A 21,108-nucleotide genomic window follows, 5' to 3' on the forward strand; every position below is an offset into this window, starting at 1 on the left:
CAGGTAGCGTGAGAGAGAAGCGCTAGAGAGCGTGGGAAAAGGGTCGGTTTCTCGGCTGCTACTGAACAGACCGCAGACCATGTCATACACTACTGCCTAACCAACCGGGCTCCAAACGGTGTGCATGGTCTGAGGGTCCTGTACGACGAGACTGCTGAGTGGCTGATGATTTCATGCCCTTCAATTTAGCCTGGAAATATCTGCTCATACGCCGATGAATGCTTTATAACAAAGCCAACTTGTGTAACCCTATTAATTCTTGTAATTTGAAAACAAAAAACTAGCTAGTAGCAAACTAACATATCAGAGAATGTTATAAAAATTATCTTATCTCTACAACTATAGACAATAGCAACGTCATTTAAAACGGAATAAATACTGGAATATTTTTTAGGAAAAGTCAAAAAATTTCAAAGGTGTTGATCGCGTAGTTCTTTTGTGACATTGCTTTGAAAGTAACAAGCCCCTGACTACTTCTCCTCCGTCTACAGGATAAACGGTTAAGCTGATGCATACCAAGCCTGGATGTCAGCTTTTCCATCGTCACCCGGTCAGAAAGGCGCTTAGAACTTCTTGCTTAATTTGTTGCTAAATATTTTTCCGTTGGCCATAGAATGTACTAGTTTCACAAGTGTAAATACAAACGACCTGTTTTAAACTGAATCTGCGAGTTCGCTTTGCTAATAAAAGTTTGTCACTAGCTTTCGGAACACACTTCCGGAGTCCAGTGCAATGACGATTCACCACAACCATAGCGAACCCGCAGCTTCAGGATAAAACAGGTCGTATATGTCACAATTTCTTTCTATCTCTTACCAGGAAAGAGACTTGAAAAGGTTCAATGACGTAGTTTAATGGGATATTACCGAAAGGCAGTCAAGTAAATGTCGAATAGTTCTACTGGTGAAATGATAATGAAAATTCTTGAAGGACTTTAACGAACGGCTTCTCAAATAACTCTAATTTCGAACACAATTTATATCAGCACCATTTCTCATCTACTTGTATTCAATTACTTCAACTTTCAATCAACAATAATCTCTTCACCTATTACCAATCCACAACTCACAACACAACTCTCATAATCAACTCATAAGAATAATATTGATTACGCAAATTAAACCACTATTTATAGAAGGTTGTTCGGTCTAATAACTTCGATAAGGTGACGTAATGTTACATCATAAGGACTCATTGTTCTGTCACGTTGCACTAAACGTAAACAAGCAAGTTAAAGAAGCTTCCAGATTGTAACGTAGGGTAGAAAGTTCTACAAAATACGTTACATAATAAAGATTTCGCAATTACAGATCTACTGGTAAATATCCTTATGGCGTCATGACAAACGACATTTGGCAATTGTGAAAAACAAGAGAACATTCCAGGTTTGTTCTGAATGAATGTTCTGGAAATACATTACATAATAAAGACTTCGCAATCAGAGGTCACTACAGGTCAGTAACCGATAATAACACATCGCTCAAGGATTCCACAATCAGAACAGCACGCTCGGTCAAGATACAAAGCAACCCGTCGCGAGACCTCGCACATTGATTGTGACAGTATGTAACAACGATCATGCTGCTGAAAGCGAAACTGAATCTATTATATAACCTACTTGTCCTAACAATATTGTGTTTCTGTTGATCATAATATTTTGGTTTTACAAAGAAACAGTGATAGAATTACTTCACATTATACAATATAGATTTAAACATCAAATTTACCTGCACAACAGCAATGTACATGTCATAGGAGTAGACAGACATCCAAAACCACGTGACCAGGAGAAAGTAATGCAGAAGAAAAACCACTACGATGCAGCCTTGAGTTTCAAGGGCGTGGGTAGTTCCTCCAATAAATATGACGTAGGATATGCAAAGGTTACCCATAACATGCATCAACATTTTTGATGGACGTTTTTTACGCAATTCTCTATAAAAAAGAAAGAAAAACAACTTATTTTAAATAAGATAAGAAGCTGGTTTTAGGGAAAGGGGTTACGATTAGTCAAAAAATCGAAGTTGTTTCATTTCTTCATGGGTAAAGTTCGAAAAACCTAATCATATTGTAGATTTTAACTTTTTTAATGATCGTTTTTTACACAAGCCTCTATAAAAAAGACCTTTTGTCAATAAAATAAGCTAGTTTTGAGAAAAGCGTAATGAGTCTAGTTAGACAAGAACTTAATTTTGTTGGAGATATTTTCTTTGTTAAAGTGTTTCAATTTCTAGTAGGTGAAGTTCCAAAAAACATAACTGTATTGTGCATTTTAAACATTAAACAAATTGAAAAGTAGTAAAACTACAGGAAATAAGATGCTACATAGGTCTATACCAACATGAGAGTATATCATTTCCCACTCATTTTGGAAATTCAACTTGTGTCATTGAGAAATGGTAACCAAAAATTAACCATTTTACGTCAGATTCAATCAAAAAAAGATATAGGTGTCACCGGACTCCCCCTCATCACCTCCTCACGCCCTTCAGTTTGATTTAGTAAAATTTCTATAACTAAAAACTAAACGATAACCACATAGTGTTTGGTATACTAAATTTATTACAACTACCGGTACTAGAATTAGTTCAAATAAATGTTTAACAAGCAAATAAGGTTTAAAAAATATTCTACATACTTTATAGACCAAAGGTGTAAGAAAAGCTATAGAAAGCAAGGACAAATAACGAAACTGAAGCTTTGCCATTCAAAAATAATAAGCGAAGATAACTATAAACTGGATTACAACTTATAACGTGAAATTTTTTGAACTTGGGTAATTGGGCAAATTACTTTCGCTTCTTTTCATCACCTAAAGCGTACTCTTCAAGTTTTTTCTGTGTATAGTTTGATTATGATGATAATCTGTTGCCAACTATGTCTCGCTGAGAACAGTCATTAACATTAATAATAAGTTTAGTTTTTCTTGATGTAGAAAAATCCCGTCTATGTTGTGAATATAGAGAGGAATTTTTACGAAGTCCTAACAAAAGTGATGGAGCGGACAATGAAGTAAAAGGGTAGCCGAAACCACAAGTCCTGGTAAGAGACGGGTGCATGAACCAAAGTGAAGATTACATCATTCAGATGAGATTTTTGTGAAATCTAAGCAGGGGTATGCAAGGATGAGATGGCAAAGGAGCAGCAGATAATGAGATCTATAGAAATGCGGCAGCTGAAGTTCTTGGGTCACATCGTAAGGAAAGGCAAACTTGAAGATTTATCTTTAAGTGGAAAAATACGACTGAAACAGTCAAGAGGAACTCAAAGATTCACATTTTTGCACAATTTTCAATCACATATCAAAAGCCCTACTAAAATTTGGCAAGACGCACGAAATCGATCAAACTGGAACATCATTGTGCATCGAGGGCTGTATCAGCCATGATACCCACAGAGAGAGATGCAAGGATAAGTGCTGTAACTTCTCAAATTTGCTGTCGTTGTTGACGGTGTGACTGGAGGAGTAAGGAATGGCATACTGTGAAATTTTATATCCAGATGATCTTGTCTGTACAAGTATAAAATAAACGGACTGGAAACAACAGTAGGAAATACAAGGAAGCATTCGAGACAAAGGGTATGAAAGTAAACCTTGAAAAATTATCCAAAGTAAAGGGAGCTGAAGAAACAGTTGTTGAAATCAAACAGGTCCATGTAGGGCCGTTGAGAGAATAATTTGATCCCGGTACCAATAAGATCATCGGGTTCAAAATCAAGACACTTCTGACAAAACCAACTATGTCTAAAATATATGATTTTTTCTTCAAATTTTCGGGCTCCTAAGATAAGTTACAGGCTCCTAAAATCATGCCTAGCCCTGGTCCAAAAGTACCCCCACCCCCCCCCCCCTCTGTCAACGCTACTGGATCCATGTACAGCACGTGGTAAAATAGTAATGCATAATTTAATGTAAAAGCCTAAAGAACAGGATTTAGTGGAAAGTCACAAATAAGGTTTCAGCCATGTTCTCAGAAAGGTTTGAGATTTGTAGGTGGATGAGAAGAGGAAACAGGGTAGTCAAACAGAACATGGTAAACAGGTGAAAGATGAGGCAGACAAGATGGCTAAAGGTGGGATGCGGTTGAAGGGATGAAAAAAAGGGATAAAAAGGTTTGAAAACAATTGCTAAAAGAAAAGAACCAGCCCCACCAAGAAATGTAAACATAGCCTACTGTAAAAAAAAAAATAAACAAAAATCAACAATACATTAATACAAGAAAAAATAAAATCGTTAATGTTGTTTGTAACTATTTTGAATGAGTAATGAATTTGTTTACAGACAAGCTATCAATCACCAAATAGAGAAAAAACTTGAAAAATACCTTTCTATTTCTAGTGAAAAGCAGCAAATGTAATCTGCCCAATTGTCGAAGTTACAAAAAAACCCACAGAATTAGTTGTTAATGCAGTTTGCAGTTATTTTCGTTTATTACTTTAGCTAGGCAACTTTTTAATTTCGTTATTTGTCTCTGCTTTATATAGCGTTTCTTGCACCTTTTGTCTTTGTGCATGTAAAACTTTTTAAACATTATTTTTTTAACACTAAATCTAGTAGTTGCAATAAATTTAGTACCAAACAGTCCAAGCCCGCAACCAGGGGGGGCATTGGGGGCATTTGCCCCCCGGAAATTTTTTGAAAATTTTTTAAGCGTTCTATGCAGTATGCGTACAGCCATACTGTAGACTGTAGAGTGTAGATTATCGAAACCGAAAGTAGGCTACGCTGGTTGGAAGCCATGCTAACGATTTTGTTCGATAAATTAGGCTGGACACATTACGACTGAACACATTTCTGTATTATCGTAATTTTCTTCCTTGGGTAGTCATAGCTAAATGAGAAAAGGTTACAAAGGCTAGTTTCCTTTAATGCTGTACTAAACAAAAACGTGATTGACATAAGTTATGATCACTGAACCGTAACATTGTAGTGCCACACACTCTATCAATGGGTGTGAACATTAACATAAAAATGTCACAATGCATCATTTTAATGTTTGTTTTTTGATAAAAAATTAAATGCCCCCCCCCCCCGAAAATATTTGCTGGTTGCGGGCCTGCCAAACACTATGTGGTTATCTTGTTTTGTTTTTAAGTTATAGCACTGCATTTTACTAAACAAAATGCAGGGAGTGAGGAGTTGGTGGTAAAGGGAGTACGGTGACACCCATACTTTTTTGATTGAATCTGACCTGGAATGTTCACCATTTCTCAATGACACAAGTTGAATTTCCAAAATAAGGGAGAACTGATGCATTCAAACCAACATGCAATCTAAAAAAATTACAGTAAGTTCAAATCTACATATAAATAATCCTAAAAAGCATGTCAAGTTTGATGACGAATTGCATTATTCATGTCATGATTGAAACATTTTTACTATTTCAACTCAAACAACTCAAAATTATACAAGATGTTCGACTGGACAGTGGACAAACTTGTGATGAAATTCACTTACGGAGTGAAACAATAAAGAAGCAAAGACAAAATCAATCCCACTATAGACAATGCACAGCCAGTATCGCTTACTATGCTCAAAACTACGTCAGCAGGTACGTTCTCGGATTTCTGAAAACATAAAATAAATCAATGACTGTATCTTCGTTGCCTATAGCTTATAGCACAATTATGAATCCTGTTTGCAAATGTTGCCATTTTTGCATCACTTCACCGTCTGGAGAAGGTAAATCAATGTTAAAAGGGCAGCATTTGCTACCTGGAAAAACGGTAGATTTGATTCTCTCCATTGCTCATTTACAACCGACTTTGCAATTGATTCATCAATGGTTGTTCAAATCAGCAAGTGGTAATAATAGTAAACAGTAATAATAATGCCTGTTCATATATCGCAGAATGCGTTTATATATATTGCTATATTGTTTATATTGTTGTATCGCAGAATGCGTTGCTCTTCAACGCTTTGCAAGCAAATAGTGGCAATGCAGCCGTATAGAGGCGCAACTGGGTTCATTATTACCCGAATCCATATCATTGCTCAGTGCTAAGCAGGAATCAGATTCAATACCATTTAAAAAAAATGCTTGGTATGACCCTACATGGTAGCGAACCCATGCCTACCGATTCAGAAGCGGGCGCACTAACCACTAAGCCATCGAGGCGGTAATAATGATTAATTAAATACAATTTAATAAATTGTTGCGGCAAAAGCTCAACGCGATAAACAAAATTATTTACCACTTACTACAATCAATGCAAAGTTTGTTAAGTGATCACAAAGACATTCTGGGGTTTTGGATGATACATTCAAGCAACATCCTTTTGTATGCCAACCTTTGTTGCCATAATCCCAATAAACGCAGGTGAGTGTAGTTTTTAAAACCTGCAACATAGGTTACATGATTCATACGCTGTGCCGTAGCGTGACTCAATTGATTGGGATAAGCACACCAGAAGCATAAATATTTAACATGACATGCAAATTATGCTTTATGCAAATTTTACAAGTCAAATTTTATCTAATTTGTTGAATGCGGTATACATATTTCAATGAAACTCGCCCATTGTCACCTTTCTAGTTAGTTGCAAGTTCATGCAATATACAACACCCGAAAAACTGTCACAAGAAACAAAAGTTCCTAGCTGTAGCAAGTGAGTTCAAAAAACTAATTATTAAAATTACAGTTTCAGCTATATAGTCACGAATATGAAGAAAACGGTAAGTTAACGTTTTTATATCGTGTCATTCCTGAGCATTCATCTTGTCAAGAGGCATTATTAGTCCGGCAGAAGTATGACTGAACCTGGAAATTTTATGCAAAGTTTTTTTTTTTATTGATTTTGGTAGCCTAGAGTCTACTCTTTCAGAATCTGCCGGGTGCACTCCGCGCACCCTTGAGCGTTTTGAGAAATTCAAGATGGCGTCCAAAATGGCTGCCGTTTCAGATAACTCCTTATAACTCAGTTAGTATTTGACCTAGGATGATAATTTTGGTGTCTAACCATATGTTTTGAGGGGCATGGAATACATTGAAACTATTTATTTGACTGGTTGGGGATTGCATCATATAGAAATGCAATAATGCCGCCAATAGGGCTGCCATAATAAAAAATTCAAACAAAAACAAATAAATTCACTTGTATTTGGTCTAGAATGACAATTTTGGTGTCTATCCATATGTTTCGTTGACAAGGAATCCATTTAAGGGATTAAGACAGTTGCATATGAATTACATCGCAGGAAAATCCAAAATGGCTGCTGATATATTTGCTGAATACTTATAGAAAATCATTATTTTTGCGACTTTTGCTTGTGAAATACCATCTAACATATAACATCACTCACAAATGTAACCATTAGTTATCACAAATGTTACCATTAGTAATGTACAAGCCTCTCTCACAGTCACAAGACAGTCAGTTGTGGTTATCATCTCGTCATTAAGTCACCTAGTCCATAAATCTGTGATGTTGTCCAATTGAATTAAAATGCTAAGTAAGAGTCTGGCTGAAACCTGCAGCATAACACGCACAGAATATTGCACATTTCAAACCATCCCTTGTGCAGCTGCAAGAAAGCGTTTTACAGGGGTTGTCACTCTTGCATCCACATCTGATCATGACAGTTTCTGGGGTGAGTTCAACATTTGCGGGAAGGAGGACCGGTTGTAGCGTTTTAAGTGTCGAGTCTTTCACCCATCCGTACATTTTTGCATCAAGTTCGGGTGGATTGCTGTCTTCCAGTGAACGCCACACAATGGCTTGGTGATGGGCCCTTCTTACATTCTCTTTAAAGGCCTCACTTGTAGGAGGAAGAGAACAAAGTTTTGGTGGTACCGCGGAGGCCCGACCCGTTTTGGATGCCCATATCCTCCAGCGTGCTTCGGACATTGATTTACTCGTAGTATATTGACCGTAACAGGCTGACATGAATGTGGTTGCCTGCGCGATCACTGATTCTATGGGAGAATCAATGACCCCTAAAAGTGACAGTGAGTGACCATCTTTCAGAACCTTCAATGCAGTACCTTTGCCAACCCCACAGCAGCATGCTACCGTATCACACCCAGTAAGAGCATGGGCTGGCAGGAGTTCATTCACAAAAGACACATGCTTCTCTACGGTTTTTCCAATGTCAATGACTGTTCGTTCCTTAATTGGTGATTCCATGGTGATATGATTTTTAATGCTTCCAGCGTGATAATAATGAAGCAAGAGAATGAAAACGTCAGTGTCATCGGATATCACAGTTATATCACTCTCTTCATTATTTCGAGCAGACAGCATCACCTGTTGGACAATGATATTGTCCGCTTCCTCATGACTACTTGAAAGGTCTGTCCTTCTGATCACTACACCACCATGGCTGATCTCAAATGGGGCAACGTCCTCAACAATCACTATCAACTTGTGAGTTTGTGTGTATTCATGGAATGACTCGTCTTCAATCAGAAGTTTGACAATCAGGTTTATCAACTGCTTCTTGTTTTCGGTCACCGTCAATACAGTCTTTTGAGGTGGTAACTTGGTGTTCAACTGCAGCTCGTGGACTCGGCTAACTCCAGTGGCCCTAGCACTTCTGGTGACTCTCTTAGTACTGTAATCGTAGTACCGATCGAACACTAGGTGAACGTCCCCATCTTTTAGTCTCTTGGCAATGGCGTGTTTCAAGTTGTTTGCGTAGTCTGTAGTGGTGCCCTCTGCAGGCCAATAAATCACCCAGAGTAGGGCTGAACCATCAATCACAACTACTGAAGTGTCACTTGCTGTTGTCCGAGCAGATACCTCAACCTGAAACTGTCGCTTTAAGGAGGACTTTGATATTGCAGCTCTCATTTCTTCTGTGGGGTCAAACATAGACGTTGGTACTGGGGCCACTTCGTAGGATAGGACATCTTTTATGTCAACATCACGCCCACTAGCCTGTTGGCCTATGACCCTGGAGTAGATGACATTCATGTCGTACACTTTACTACCTCCCACATTCACATGTTTTTTTTGTAGCCATCATGGTAGTCATGGTCTTGTGAATTGTTTCATGTAAGCCATCAGGTAAATTCTCTCCAAATTCGCACATCTGTTTGAATCCTTTCTGCACAGCCTCCTGCACATTCACTGCCGGGGTTCCATGTTGACCAGTTGCAATGTTCACTAGATCCTCTGGATGTTTCTCGGGATCAAGTGGATCCATACATTTTTGAAGCTTCGTCCTTATGGCTTCTCGGTCCTTGTTGTCATTCTTTATCCGTGCCTTCTTTTCTTTCTTATGCCCACTTCCCTGGTCTCCAGAATCTCCAAGCATTTCGCTCAGAGCAGCCTCCACAGTACTACATGTATGAAGACTCAATGCCCAGATCTTGAGCGTGTCCGGCTTCAAGGTTAATCCTATGATGCCATTTGGGGCATGGCCTTATCTCATGAAAGTAGTTTCTATAAACATATCACTCCATAGGCCATTCTATAGTCCGCGTAGGTGCCTCATCACATGCTCCCCTTTCATGAACCGGACTAGTACCTTTTCTGGGAGGGATTCCATTGCCCTTAGGTAGCACATCCTATACCTTGCATAATGCACATGACCAGCGGCAAAGAAATAGGGAAGCATTTGTTTGCATGCCTCAAGATCCAACAGCCGATCAGAGCCCCGATGCAGTCTATGAAACTCATCAAAAAGTGCATACCACCCAAGCGCGGGATGACATCTGAAAACTTTTCTGGGTAAGCCCACTTCACATGTAATGCAACTTTATATAGTTGTAAGTCACAGGTAAATAACACAAGCTTTTGGTCAGCATTGTGTGTCATCTTTTGAGCTTCCACTATTGTTGTCATTATTGTATCTGGGTGGGATGGCACAGGATCAACCAAAGGCAGGTATGCCGTCTTAGTCTTAGGTTGTTCTGTTTGGCCTTGATTGCGTGTAAGAGCTGTGTTGTAGCCATTGTACTCGGGACAATTCTGTTTCTGAACATCCTGAAAGAAGGCGAAGTCAGTTTCGTCCGCTCTTTGTTTTAGAGTAGCCTGTTGCGTAAGTAACTTGAGTGAGAGAACTGTTCTAACAGCAACACTCTCGGGCATTTTTGGTTTCTTGGAACCATTGTATCTCTGTATAGTGACATCACATTCTATTGCCTCCGACATCTCCTCCTTTGAAATTCGTGGGATTGTCTCTCTATGGTATCGATCATCATCAGATGGTGATTCAGGATGTGTAACCAGACCAGCTAACGAGTGGGTGGAAAGTTTTCCATTTTGCGACGAGATTTCAGCATCAAAAGTATCGACAACTACTTGTACCAAACCGTCTGATGCATCAGATATGCCAAGACAGGATCGTTCCATTGTTGCAGCTTTCACAGCTGAACGCTTAAAGCGTAATACCTCGTTATAAGAACACTTTCTTACTTCTCTACTTACTTTTCTTATATTTATTTCTTTATATCATACTTATTAGGCTATACGATATTTCTTACAAGCCTGCTGAGACGCAAGTTCGCACTTATCAGTCAGAAAGCAAAGTGATTACGTAGCATAGTGGGAGTTCGAGATTAAGAAATTTACAGTAAGTATATATCAGGCAAATATATCAGCAGCCATTTTGGATTTTGCTGTGATATAATTTATATGCAAATGTTTTAATCCCTTAAATGGATTCCTTGTCAACGAAACATATGGATAGACACCAAAATTATCATTCTAGAGTAGACCAAATACAAGTGAATTTGTTTGTTTTTGTTTGAATTTTGTAATATGGCAGGCCTATTGGCGGCATTATTGCATTTCTACCTGATGCAATCCCCAACCAGTCAAATAAATAGGTTCAATGTATTCCTTGCCCCTCAAAACATATGGTTAGACACCAAAATTATCATCCTAGGTCAAATACAAGCCATTTTGGACGCCATCTTGAATTTCTCAAAACGCTCAAGGGTGCGCGGAGTGCACCCGGCAGATTCTGAAAGAGTAGACTCTAGGCTACCAAAATCAATAAAAAAAAAAACTTTGCATAAAATTTCCAGGTTCAGCCAAAAATTTGGATTTGGCAACCGGACTATATTGTGCCATGAATCTTGGAAACAAAATTAATCAACTTGTGGAATATCAATAATTTTTACTGCTTTCCTTCCTATGAGAAAAACCGCATTTTTCTTGCAAAAACCTTCCTTTCTCCTATTGAAAAATACAACAGAGGGCTGTCAGTGTCACAATCAATGTGCAAGGCCTCGCGACGGGATGCTTTGTATCCTAACGAACGTGCTGTTTTGATTGTGGAATCCTTGAGCCATGTGTTATTATCGGTTACTGACCTGTAGTGACTTCTGATTGCAAAGTGTTTATTATGTAACGTATTTTCTAGAACCTTCTACCCTACGTTACAATCTGAAATCTTCTTTAAACTTGCTTATTTACGTTTAGTGCAACTTGACAGAACAATGAGGCCTTATGATGTAACATTTCGTAACCTTCTCGAAGTTACTAGACGAAACAACCTTCTATAAATAGTGGTTTAATTTGCGTAATTATTATTATTATTATGAGTTGATTATGAGAGTTGTGTTAAGAGTTGTGGATTGGTAATAGGTGCAGAGATTATTGTTGATTGAGATTTGAAGTAATTGAATACAAGTAGATAAGAATTAATGATGATATAAATTGTGTTCGAAATTAGAGTTATTTGAGAAGCCGTTCGTTAAAGTCCTTCAAGAATTTTCATTATCATTTCACCAGTAGAACTATTCGACATTTAATTGACTGCTTTTCGGTAATATCCCATTAAACTACGTCATTGAACCTTTCCAAGTTTCTTTCCTGGTAAGAGATAGAAAGAAACCGTGACAAGGACACCAGTGGCCGTCTTTAGTATTTTCTATTATTTTATTTGTATTCGTCTGAATTAGTGTTTCTTACCCTTTTTTATTACAGGGCGCACCTGCTTACATCCGAAAACGTATTGACTTTTTTGGGTATGCCGTATTTCTCTAGAATTGCTTGCAAGATTTGAATTCATAAGCCTCATAGTTGCATTATCTAAGTAGTTCATACTTAATGAGATAATGCGACAAGGAAAGCAAAAAAATCCATCAGAAATAAAGTCTTTTACTGTAATAATTTCAAATAATAAAACACACACCACAACCTTTGGTGAAAACCAATTGTCTTTGACCAATAAAATATCACACCATTTAATAAACTGAACTACCCATTTCATTGTCTCAGATTTAGGGAACAAATTCTTTCTATCCTTAATTATAAAATAAAAGGTTACAGATTTTCTTGGACTATTTTTTCAATTTTCTGCAGCCCACCTGGCGACGTTTATGGCATAGTGGCGCACCGGTTAGGAAGCGCTGGTCTAAACTCTCGGTATTGTAAACATTTCACAAACACAACGTTAGAAATCTCTTATGGCCATTTCTTCAGCTCGGCAAAATTTAGTTTAAAAAACAAATACGCTTTGATTTATCGTATTCTACCGATGTGAAATAGATGATGGATGTAAAATCTAAAAAAATTATCCAAACTAAAAAAAAAAATTGACCCAAACTTTAATTTGTTTGAACAAACTTGTGCGTAAAACCAACATGCTGACAATTGAATGTCAATCACTTACCTGTAACGTTTCATTATTGATCCTAAATTTTCCGTGCTTAAAAGATCTGTTAAGATACTGGATCTTTATTGGTTCATTAAGATCAGTGACAGATCCGCTCAAACCCACGTCAGCCGATACAACCTAAGCATGTGCAGTCAATTGAAAATCCACATTTTATGTCGATTGTTAAAGTGCTTAAAATGAACAACTTTCTCCAGTGTTGATTAATGAGGTAACGACTAAAATATCACACAACTAAGGCGAAAGAGAAAATTGAAAAAAGAAAACTAATCGGGAAATAGTTCAAACATCGCACTCTCGAGTTTTTTGGCGCTAAAAGTAACTACTTTCAATTCTCTCATTTTCGCAAACCATCATGTTTCCCGATTAGTTTTCTTTTTTCAATTTTCTCTTTCGCCTGAGTTGTGTGATGTTCTAGTCGATACCGTTTAATGATGATAACTGCGATGAGTATCCGCATTTATTTGTAGACAAAGACTTGAATAGTATCCCGAAATAAACTGGCGCTTGTAAATATATTATGATTGATTGACAATGACCATTAAAACAAATGGTTTAAGAAATTTACTTTTATCAGCAGACAAAGAAAGAATGGAGCCAATATTGCGTAACAAACGGAGGGTGTCAAGGACGCAACTCGAATCAAAGTGAGGTTAAAGATTACAACAAAAAGAAATGTCTAAGTGATTAACTGTCCAGTGAGTAAATGTCGTTTTGTGAATTTACCGATGGCAACTCAACAGCTGCTTCACATCGGCATGCAATCCGAGTCATTGGCAATGATTCAGAGTAAAGCATTCAAATGCTGTCTTTCTTGTATACAGCTGTTAGTTTCAATGAAAAAAAGTAAAACAAAACATACTTATATTTATTTTAAATAACAAAGTCACCTCGGTGACGTTTCTGCTCGAATAAAACAGAGAATCATCTTTGTAGTACAGAAAAACTGATCTGTTTGCTTGCGACCGGTTCTCAATTTTCTTTTTTCTGCTTTCACCACTTTTTCCTAACGCTTTTTCGACAGTGCTCTTTTGAACTATTACTCGAATGTCATCATTGCGTGACTTAATCGATTCTTCTTCCAACTGAAGCGAATTTACCTTGGGGAAGAGGAAATAAATAAATATATGTAGCCTAACTGTAATAATCAATATGCGTAGCTTGGACGGCAGGCTGCATTCTAGTCCTAGAACAAGTTTGCTATTTTAATTGTGTAATTCTGTTAAGTTGTTACTGTCAATTACTGTCCTATAGTAACTTTTAATTACGCAATCTTTTATGGCGGAACTTGCTTCTAGAAGGTATTGTTCGTGAGATTTTGGAAACGTCTTTGATTCGTTGACCAAAAAAATGAGTTCTTGTGATGTAATATTACCACAGTCTCTGGAAGCTTCTGGTTCAAGCAAACCTACTGTGAAAACTATACAGTATACAGCCGTGTGACTTGAGTATGATTAATGTAGGCTATAGTAATTAGAGTTGTGTTTATAGTTGTGTGTTATGGGGATTGAAAGTTGTAAAGAGAGGTATGTTGAAGACGATTGTAGAATGTAGAGTTCTAGCCGTTATTAAATGGATTGTAAAAGTGGAAGTTCACGGTTTTGCGACAACTGCTACAAACGGTTTTCACTTTACAGTGGCTTGACCTCTTACATAATAAACATCTTTTTGCACCTCCAGTTGTTTGTGATGATGTTACGGATTCTACTGTTTGTGGCAATACGTCAAGATAGCGTCGCATAAATACCGATGGGAAGCGACTAGGACTGTAAAATTTTCAGTTTTTTTCCACCTTTAATATTTACGAAGGTACTAAAAAGAAGAAGAATGTAAATGCTGCCAATTCAAAACAGCAAGCAAATTTACTTTCGTGGGGTGTTGAAACACCCCATCAGGTACCAACGTAGGATTAAAATTGAAGTTTACTTACAAGATAGAGGCATTTTTTGAAAACTAGAACTGTACAAAGTAACTAGTGGCAATTACTAACATTAAGTCACCGTTAATATAATATGTGTCCAGGAAAAGTCGATTTAAAGTGATATTAATTTGACCAGTGTTGCCATTTTAAAATTTAGAAGGTTTTCTGAGTTGGTCATAGTAAGTAAGTCAACTTCCGTATATACTTTATGTTGACGTATGATGAAAAATAATCTACTTTGTTCACAATTCTGTTTTTTGATTTTTTTTTTTCAAAAAATGTTTGCTTTTTTTGACCCAAGACTAGATGTTTAAAAAGTTTAGAATGGCGTTGCTAAAACAAAACTAGCCACAAAAGCAGAATTTGGATATGTAAAGTGGTTTATTATTGTAATTCAAGCAGACTGATAATTGTTTAAGGTGTGAATATAAACCAATATATTAAATGTGAAAGTATGTACTGGCTCTTTTTTGTGTAGCTTTTATATTTTTGTTTGGAGCGGTTTATCTAACCGCAGACCTTTGAATGTTTTTGATATCAGACAACAATATCAAGATTGCCAGATGGGTGAATGGTGTAGTTAACTGTAGTAAACATTGACATATAATCCAGTAAAAGTTGAAAATTTTTAGTAACATGAACAAAAGCTCTCTATACAAACCAGACAAACATTTGGTAAAAAAATGATGCAATTCAAAGGTGTTTTTTTTTAAATAAAAAGCATGAAACCAATAGCAAATTTTCTGACTTTTTTAGTACTGTAATTACCCTCAGCCTTGGGTATGACGTTTGGATGCTATACAAACTACAACAACGATTGATAGGCTCAATAGTTACAGTCACTAACTTATTACAATTCTCAGGCCAGCGATCGAGTACTTAAAAGCAACATTTAGCAATACCAACTACCTTTAATCAAATTGCTTCAAAAGTTCAAAAGTAATTTCAAGTTTAGAAAAAGTGATCTTGATTTTTTAAGACCACAGTTTTGATCTTGATCTTCAAGATCACGTTGTTTGGTGATCTGATCTTGATCTTCAAGATCGCATGTTCTTGGTGATTTTGATATTCCAGGTAACCAAAACTGGTGATCTTACCCATCTCTAATTATTTGCCCCCCCCCAACCCCCAGTTTTACAAAGCCTTTGAATTTGTCCAAAAAGTCATCATGTTTTCAAAAGATAGGTTGATACCATTGGCGCAAGATGACTATTTTTTTAGGTGTTCACATTTTTTAGAAAGTTTTAAACACATGCTTGATTTGTATAATGACTCTTTGATTGATTGAATCTTTATCCATGGACTGGGAAAACTTCTTGTAGAGCTTAATCTTGGCAGCTTCGCATACTTGTAGAGTCTGTGAATCACTGACGCAGACACGGTCACCGAGATTGACAGAGTGGAGTTTCCGATTGTTGAAGTGTTGTTGCCGGGGAATTATTCCATCCCCGCCGCTGAATGGAGAGCAGTCCTTACCGTGCGTTGTTGAAGCGCACACCCTGAGAGTCGAACCACTGTCGCTTGATTTTGAAGCTTTTTTGTTTCATAAGTCACTCTCTAACCAACTGAGCTATCGGGGTGGACAATCTAGGGTGGCTCGTTTTTGAAATTTTTTTTAAAATTCTTTCGGGTTAGTGGGGAAATGGTGCCAATGAGTGAGAAAACAATCATGACAAAAATTGAGATTCGTAACAAATTGTCTTCAGCCTCCTCATGGGGCCCAAAAATCGAAAAATGGGGTCAAAAACGCATTTTTTTTCAAAAATAGTTTTAGTTTGGGTAGATACAATATTGTTTAGATATATCTAAATAACCTAAAAAAAAAATTGAAGTTATTTGAACTATTCCTTCAGCTTCCTCACAGCTTCTGAAAATTTCCATTTTGCTGAAAATTTCGCATTTTTGTTTGTGGTTACATAACTACAAACTTCGTCAGTGACGTAAATTCAAATAAAAGACGTCACTTTTTTCTACCAAATTAACCCAATTTCATTAAAAAATGACGCAACAGCTCAGGGCAGGTCTATAAAGAGAAATACAATGACGTTTTATAGCTGGCAAAATGTCTAACGCAATTACGTATCATGTAACCACCCACAAAAATGTGAAATTTTTAGCAAAATGGAAATTTTCAGAAGCTGTGAGGAAGCTGAAGGAATACTTCAAATGACTCCAATTTTTTTTCTTATGCTAATTAGATATATCTAAACAATATTGTATCTGTAGGCTGAAGACAATTTGTTACGAATCTCAAATTTTGTCATGATTCTTTTCTCACTCATTGGCACCATTTCCTCACTACTCCGAGAAAATTTAAAAAAAATTTAAAAACGAGCCACCCTAAACTGGACATATCAGTTTATTATATCATATCGGTTTATTTTGATATGACCTGAACAGCCATTGAGAAAACTGCAAACCTATAGTGTGTGTTTAAAGCTTGCTGAAAAAAGTGTACAACCAAAAAATGTTTACCATACGCCACTAGTTGAAACGATATGTTGACAATATGCATTCCTGTCTGACACTTTCTCCAATGACAAGCTATTCGGTCAGTTTGTCTACTGTTTGTAGGGTTACTGCTGCTTTTTCGTCGTCGTCGTGTGAGCCTCTGGAGCCGAGGGTCTATCCTTTTACCACCCCAGATTCACGATGTTCCCGGACTACACTGGAAGGCTACCAAAGAGCAGCCAGTCTTTGGTTAATGTTGGTTTTTGAACAATATACAGGCTTCAAGTTATATTGATCAGATGTGTCGGGAAGTCATAGCTTTTCATAATTATCCACAATTGTTGAAGTTAGAGATGTACCGATATATCGGTATCGGTGATATCGGCCATTTTTTGAGTATCGGTATTGGCAAAATTTGGCCGATACTAAAAATGTAAAAAAAAGACGTTTGCTACGGGTTTTCTGCTGAAGCAAAGATACAGATTTTTTAAAGTAGTAACTAACGTCACATTGATGTAGAAAAATAACAACCTGTTCAAATTTTTGATACCTCACACTCCCATGATTTCATGCGCGTAACTTTTGGCATTGTTTGATTACAGTGATTCTTTCACTCAAACAAAACGTTTTGTTTCAGTAGTTTTGCGTTGTTTGATTCTTAAGTTGTAAAGGAGACTCAATTTCTCCAATATTTATCATTTGTGTTTTTTTTTATTCTCAGCAGAGGATAAAACCAGGCCAAGATTACCCAGGCAGCAAAAATGTATAATTTTGCATCATTTTTACCTTGCTAAACGTTTAAAAAAACCATGTAACTTGGTTGTTTTTAGTAAGCGGGTTCTATCAGTTTGTGATTTAATTTTCACCTTTCGTTGTAATAAACTCACCAAGCTTAAACAATGTCATGGCAGAATTAGTAGACTCAAAATGAAAGCTATGGGACTACGAATCCTCACTAAACTAATCAATAAATGGTCTTGTTGCGCCTAAGATGACAACCTCATTGTGAAGAAAGTAGCGTCCTTCCCGGTTATCAGCACAAGGCTGAGCACTAGGCTGGCTCAAAATCTCAAATTTTTTTTTTTTTTTTTTTAAATCTTTCGTCAGTTTGTAATATTGTTTCTTTTGCTAAATGTATCTCCTACATCAAATTTCACAAAAAAGTATTAACGTTTGACCCTGGTTCCCCTGATTTGAATTTTTTCAAAATATTGAGTTTTCGCTTATCTCTGAAACTGCTCACTCGCTATTTTCTAATGCATTCTAGCATCTTAATGGACACAATAAGAGGCAGTAACACAAACTTGTAGCAAGCAAAGTAGTTTAATTAGCAACTCCACGAACACTGACAAGCTACTAGGTGCAAACAAAGTGGTGCATGCATTGTTTTACTTAACAAACTAGACAAATAAGAAACACAAAGCTATCGGTGAACAAACGTAAATCTTTATTATGGTTGGCCTACTGAGCAACACCCGTCAAGATACGATGGCCATTTATATAATTACAGAATACAAAGTTATGTTCTTTAGTAAAGTAGCTGCTTAGAATTTTATCCTTGCTGCGGAACAGGGCCGGATTTAGCTGATGGGGGGGCCCGGGCCACTTTTAGATCGGGGGGCCCCCCGTGCAAAAAATTTTTTCGCGCCCACGGCGCGTAAAATCATCTCTACGTCTACAGTAGCATCAGTCCAGTACTGCACAGCATTTTGCAGAAACTTTAAAGGCCAAAAGGAAAAAAATCACATTTTTTCCACATAGGGGGGCCCTTCAAAAGTCGGGGGGCCCGGGGCAACTGCCCCCTCTGCTCTCCCCCCTAAATCCGGGCCTGCTGCGGAAGAACGTAATCTTGGCTTCGGAGTCAAGAATGCCACGTTGATCGAGATGAGAAGCCAAGATTCCAGCTACCACTTTTGATAACTAAATCTTTAACTACGGTACTGGGCCTACAATAGGTGATAGAAATGGTTTTGAGAAAAAAGCTTGACCTTGCTCCGAAGCATTACTGAAGGTATTGAGGTTACTCTCAGTCATGCCCGTTTTCCTATTGTTTCAAGCAAATCACCATTTGAAACAAGAGAGGGCAAAGAAAAAACATAAATGGCAACGTCCACGCAATGGCTGCCTTGCACACTTCATGATGTTCCAACTTCTTTTGAACATGCTCACCGTACAGAAGTATCAATTTTCATGGCACTCTGAACTCTTCTTAGCCTTGAGCCCATCAGAAACGGGTTTGAGTGCAATGTTTGCATACTTTAGGAGGAACCCAGGACTTATTTTGATCACCCAGCTTCATGTCAAAGTAATAATAAAATTCCAAAACAAAGCTTCGTTCCTTTATGAAAATTTGAAAACTTTATTTCCGGATCCTCCACTTCCTGCTTACAAAAGATGCCCTACTCTTCGTGATCTTCTAGTCAAAACTAACCTTAAACCTTTACATTCCACCTTGACCCCACCTGGTTTCACCCATTGTAACAGAAAAAATTGTTCCACTTGTGCTCATTCTAATCCTTGCGAAAACTTTTCCAGCAGTGTTACAAATAAACAGTTTAATATTTTCCAGTCAGTTAATTGTGATTCTTCTAACATCATTTATTTAATTACTTGCCAAAAATGTTTCCAACAATACGTTGGAGAAACTGGACGCAAATTTAAAATCAGAATTAGTGAACACTTACGAGACATCAAAAACAATAAAAACACAGCTGTTGCTTCACATTTCAACAAACAAAATCATACCACTGTTGATTTTCACGCCATTGCCATTGATAAACTTAACAAAACGTGTGAATATAGAAAAACTAAAGAACAATTTTGGATTAAAACACTTCACTCACAAGAACCTACTGGGATAAACATTAGAGAATAAACAATCTTATCACTCTTTTACTGACGATCTTTTTACTAACTACTTTTTAGACCTTCTTGTTTTGTCTATTTTCCTAATTCTCTCGTTTTAGATTTAGATGTTCTTTTCTTTCACTAATTGATTTAAACATTTCAATACGTTTTTTTCTTTACTACTCCCTTGTTCATTTTTAATTCATTTCTTATATAAAATTTTCATTATGACATCATTATTGAAATGCATTTTTACTTTTAACCTATCGTTGCTATGCCAATGTCATTGCATCTCAACATTCTTAGAATTTAGTTCTGTTTAAATTAGCGGTTCAGTTTGTTTGCATCTCAACATTCTTTGAATTAGCAGTTCAGTTTGTTTTCATCCCTTGCTATCACGATAATAAATAGTGTAGGTTATGTCATCGTTAGAAGTCAGACAAGTCAGACAAATGATAGGAGCTACAATACGTAGAAACTAGTTTTATAGTTAAAAGTTCTCTCCAATTACAATTTTAATAGATTTGAATTTTTACATGTTAATTATCATCTTATTATCTAGTGTATTGACCTAAAGTCTTATAGTTATGTATAATATTTGATCTTTTCTATTTCTTTACTATATTATCTACTTTTTTAACACTTTCATTAAATTTTATAACCATCTTAATAGTATATCATTCTTTATTATTGTTGCAGTTTATACTGATGAAGCCACACTTGTGTGGCGAAAGCTCTGTATTTAAATAAACCGATTCTTCTGATTTGGTGTGATATTGTTTACTTTATTTAATAATAAAATGCTTGTTTCTATATAGCGCTGTATCTATCGCAGAATGCGTTGCTCCTCTGCGTTGCCTCATGCAGTAAAATATATCTGGGTTGTTTGTACAGCATTATACTTGTCAAAGGCATATTTTATTAGCCTATATGCCATTTATTAACCTATAGACCAGAAAAAAAAACTTCTTGCAGCAAAGACTTGGCCTTAGCAAAGGCTTAGAATAAAATTTCATTTGTACAAGTATCCATTTCAGTAGGCCTACCTTTTCAATATAAGGCTGCATTTATAAACACATGACTTTCGGGCTATTTTTCTTATGATGTAGGCCTCCTGATTTAGAACTGCTTTCATTGAGTATTCATGTCTTCCTTGCGTTAATCACAGTTCATTTCAACCCTTGCTTGCGTTTTGAACTTTCGTATGGTATCAACCAATTGAACTAGACAAGTGCAATTATGACATCATAATGGTAAACAGGACTGAAAATAAGTAATTTGCTAATTAAAATCTTTCGAGTAACGATTTTAAAAATAT

General features: G+C 36.8%; 1 protein-coding gene and 1 long non-coding RNA gene across 2 annotated transcripts in view; both read right to left on the bottom strand.

Annotated features, from left to right (window-relative positions):
• The window catches only part of LOC145781412 (uncharacterized), a 73,828-nt gene that overhangs the window by 21,990 nt on the left and 30,730 nt on the right, over positions 1-21,108 (bottom strand). The gene's annotated exons all lie outside the window — the stretch shown is intronic.
• LOC145781229 (adhesion G-protein coupled receptor G7-like) overlaps positions 1-21,108 on the bottom strand; it is a 42,796-nt gene that overhangs the window by 19,371 nt on the left and 2,317 nt on the right. The window contains exons 3-7 of the mRNA XM_082593006.1: positions 13,462-13,671; positions 12,569-12,691; positions 6,203-6,340; positions 5,459-5,568; positions 1,728-1,935 (exon numbers count right to left, since the gene is read on the bottom strand). Coding sequence (XP_082449132.1) covers positions 1,728-1,935; positions 5,459-5,568; positions 6,203-6,340; positions 12,569-12,691; positions 13,462-13,671 — 789 coding nt within the window. The remainder of the gene's footprint in view (positions 1-1,727; positions 1,936-5,458; positions 5,569-6,202; positions 6,341-12,568; positions 12,692-13,461; positions 13,672-21,108) is intronic.

Source organism: Aplidium turbinatum, chromosome 12 (genome assembly GCF_918807975.1).
Source record: "Aplidium turbinatum chromosome 12, kaAplTurb1.1, whole genome shotgun sequence".
NCBI lineage: Eukaryota > Metazoa > Chordata > Ascidiacea > Aplousobranchia > Polyclinidae > Aplidium > Aplidium turbinatum.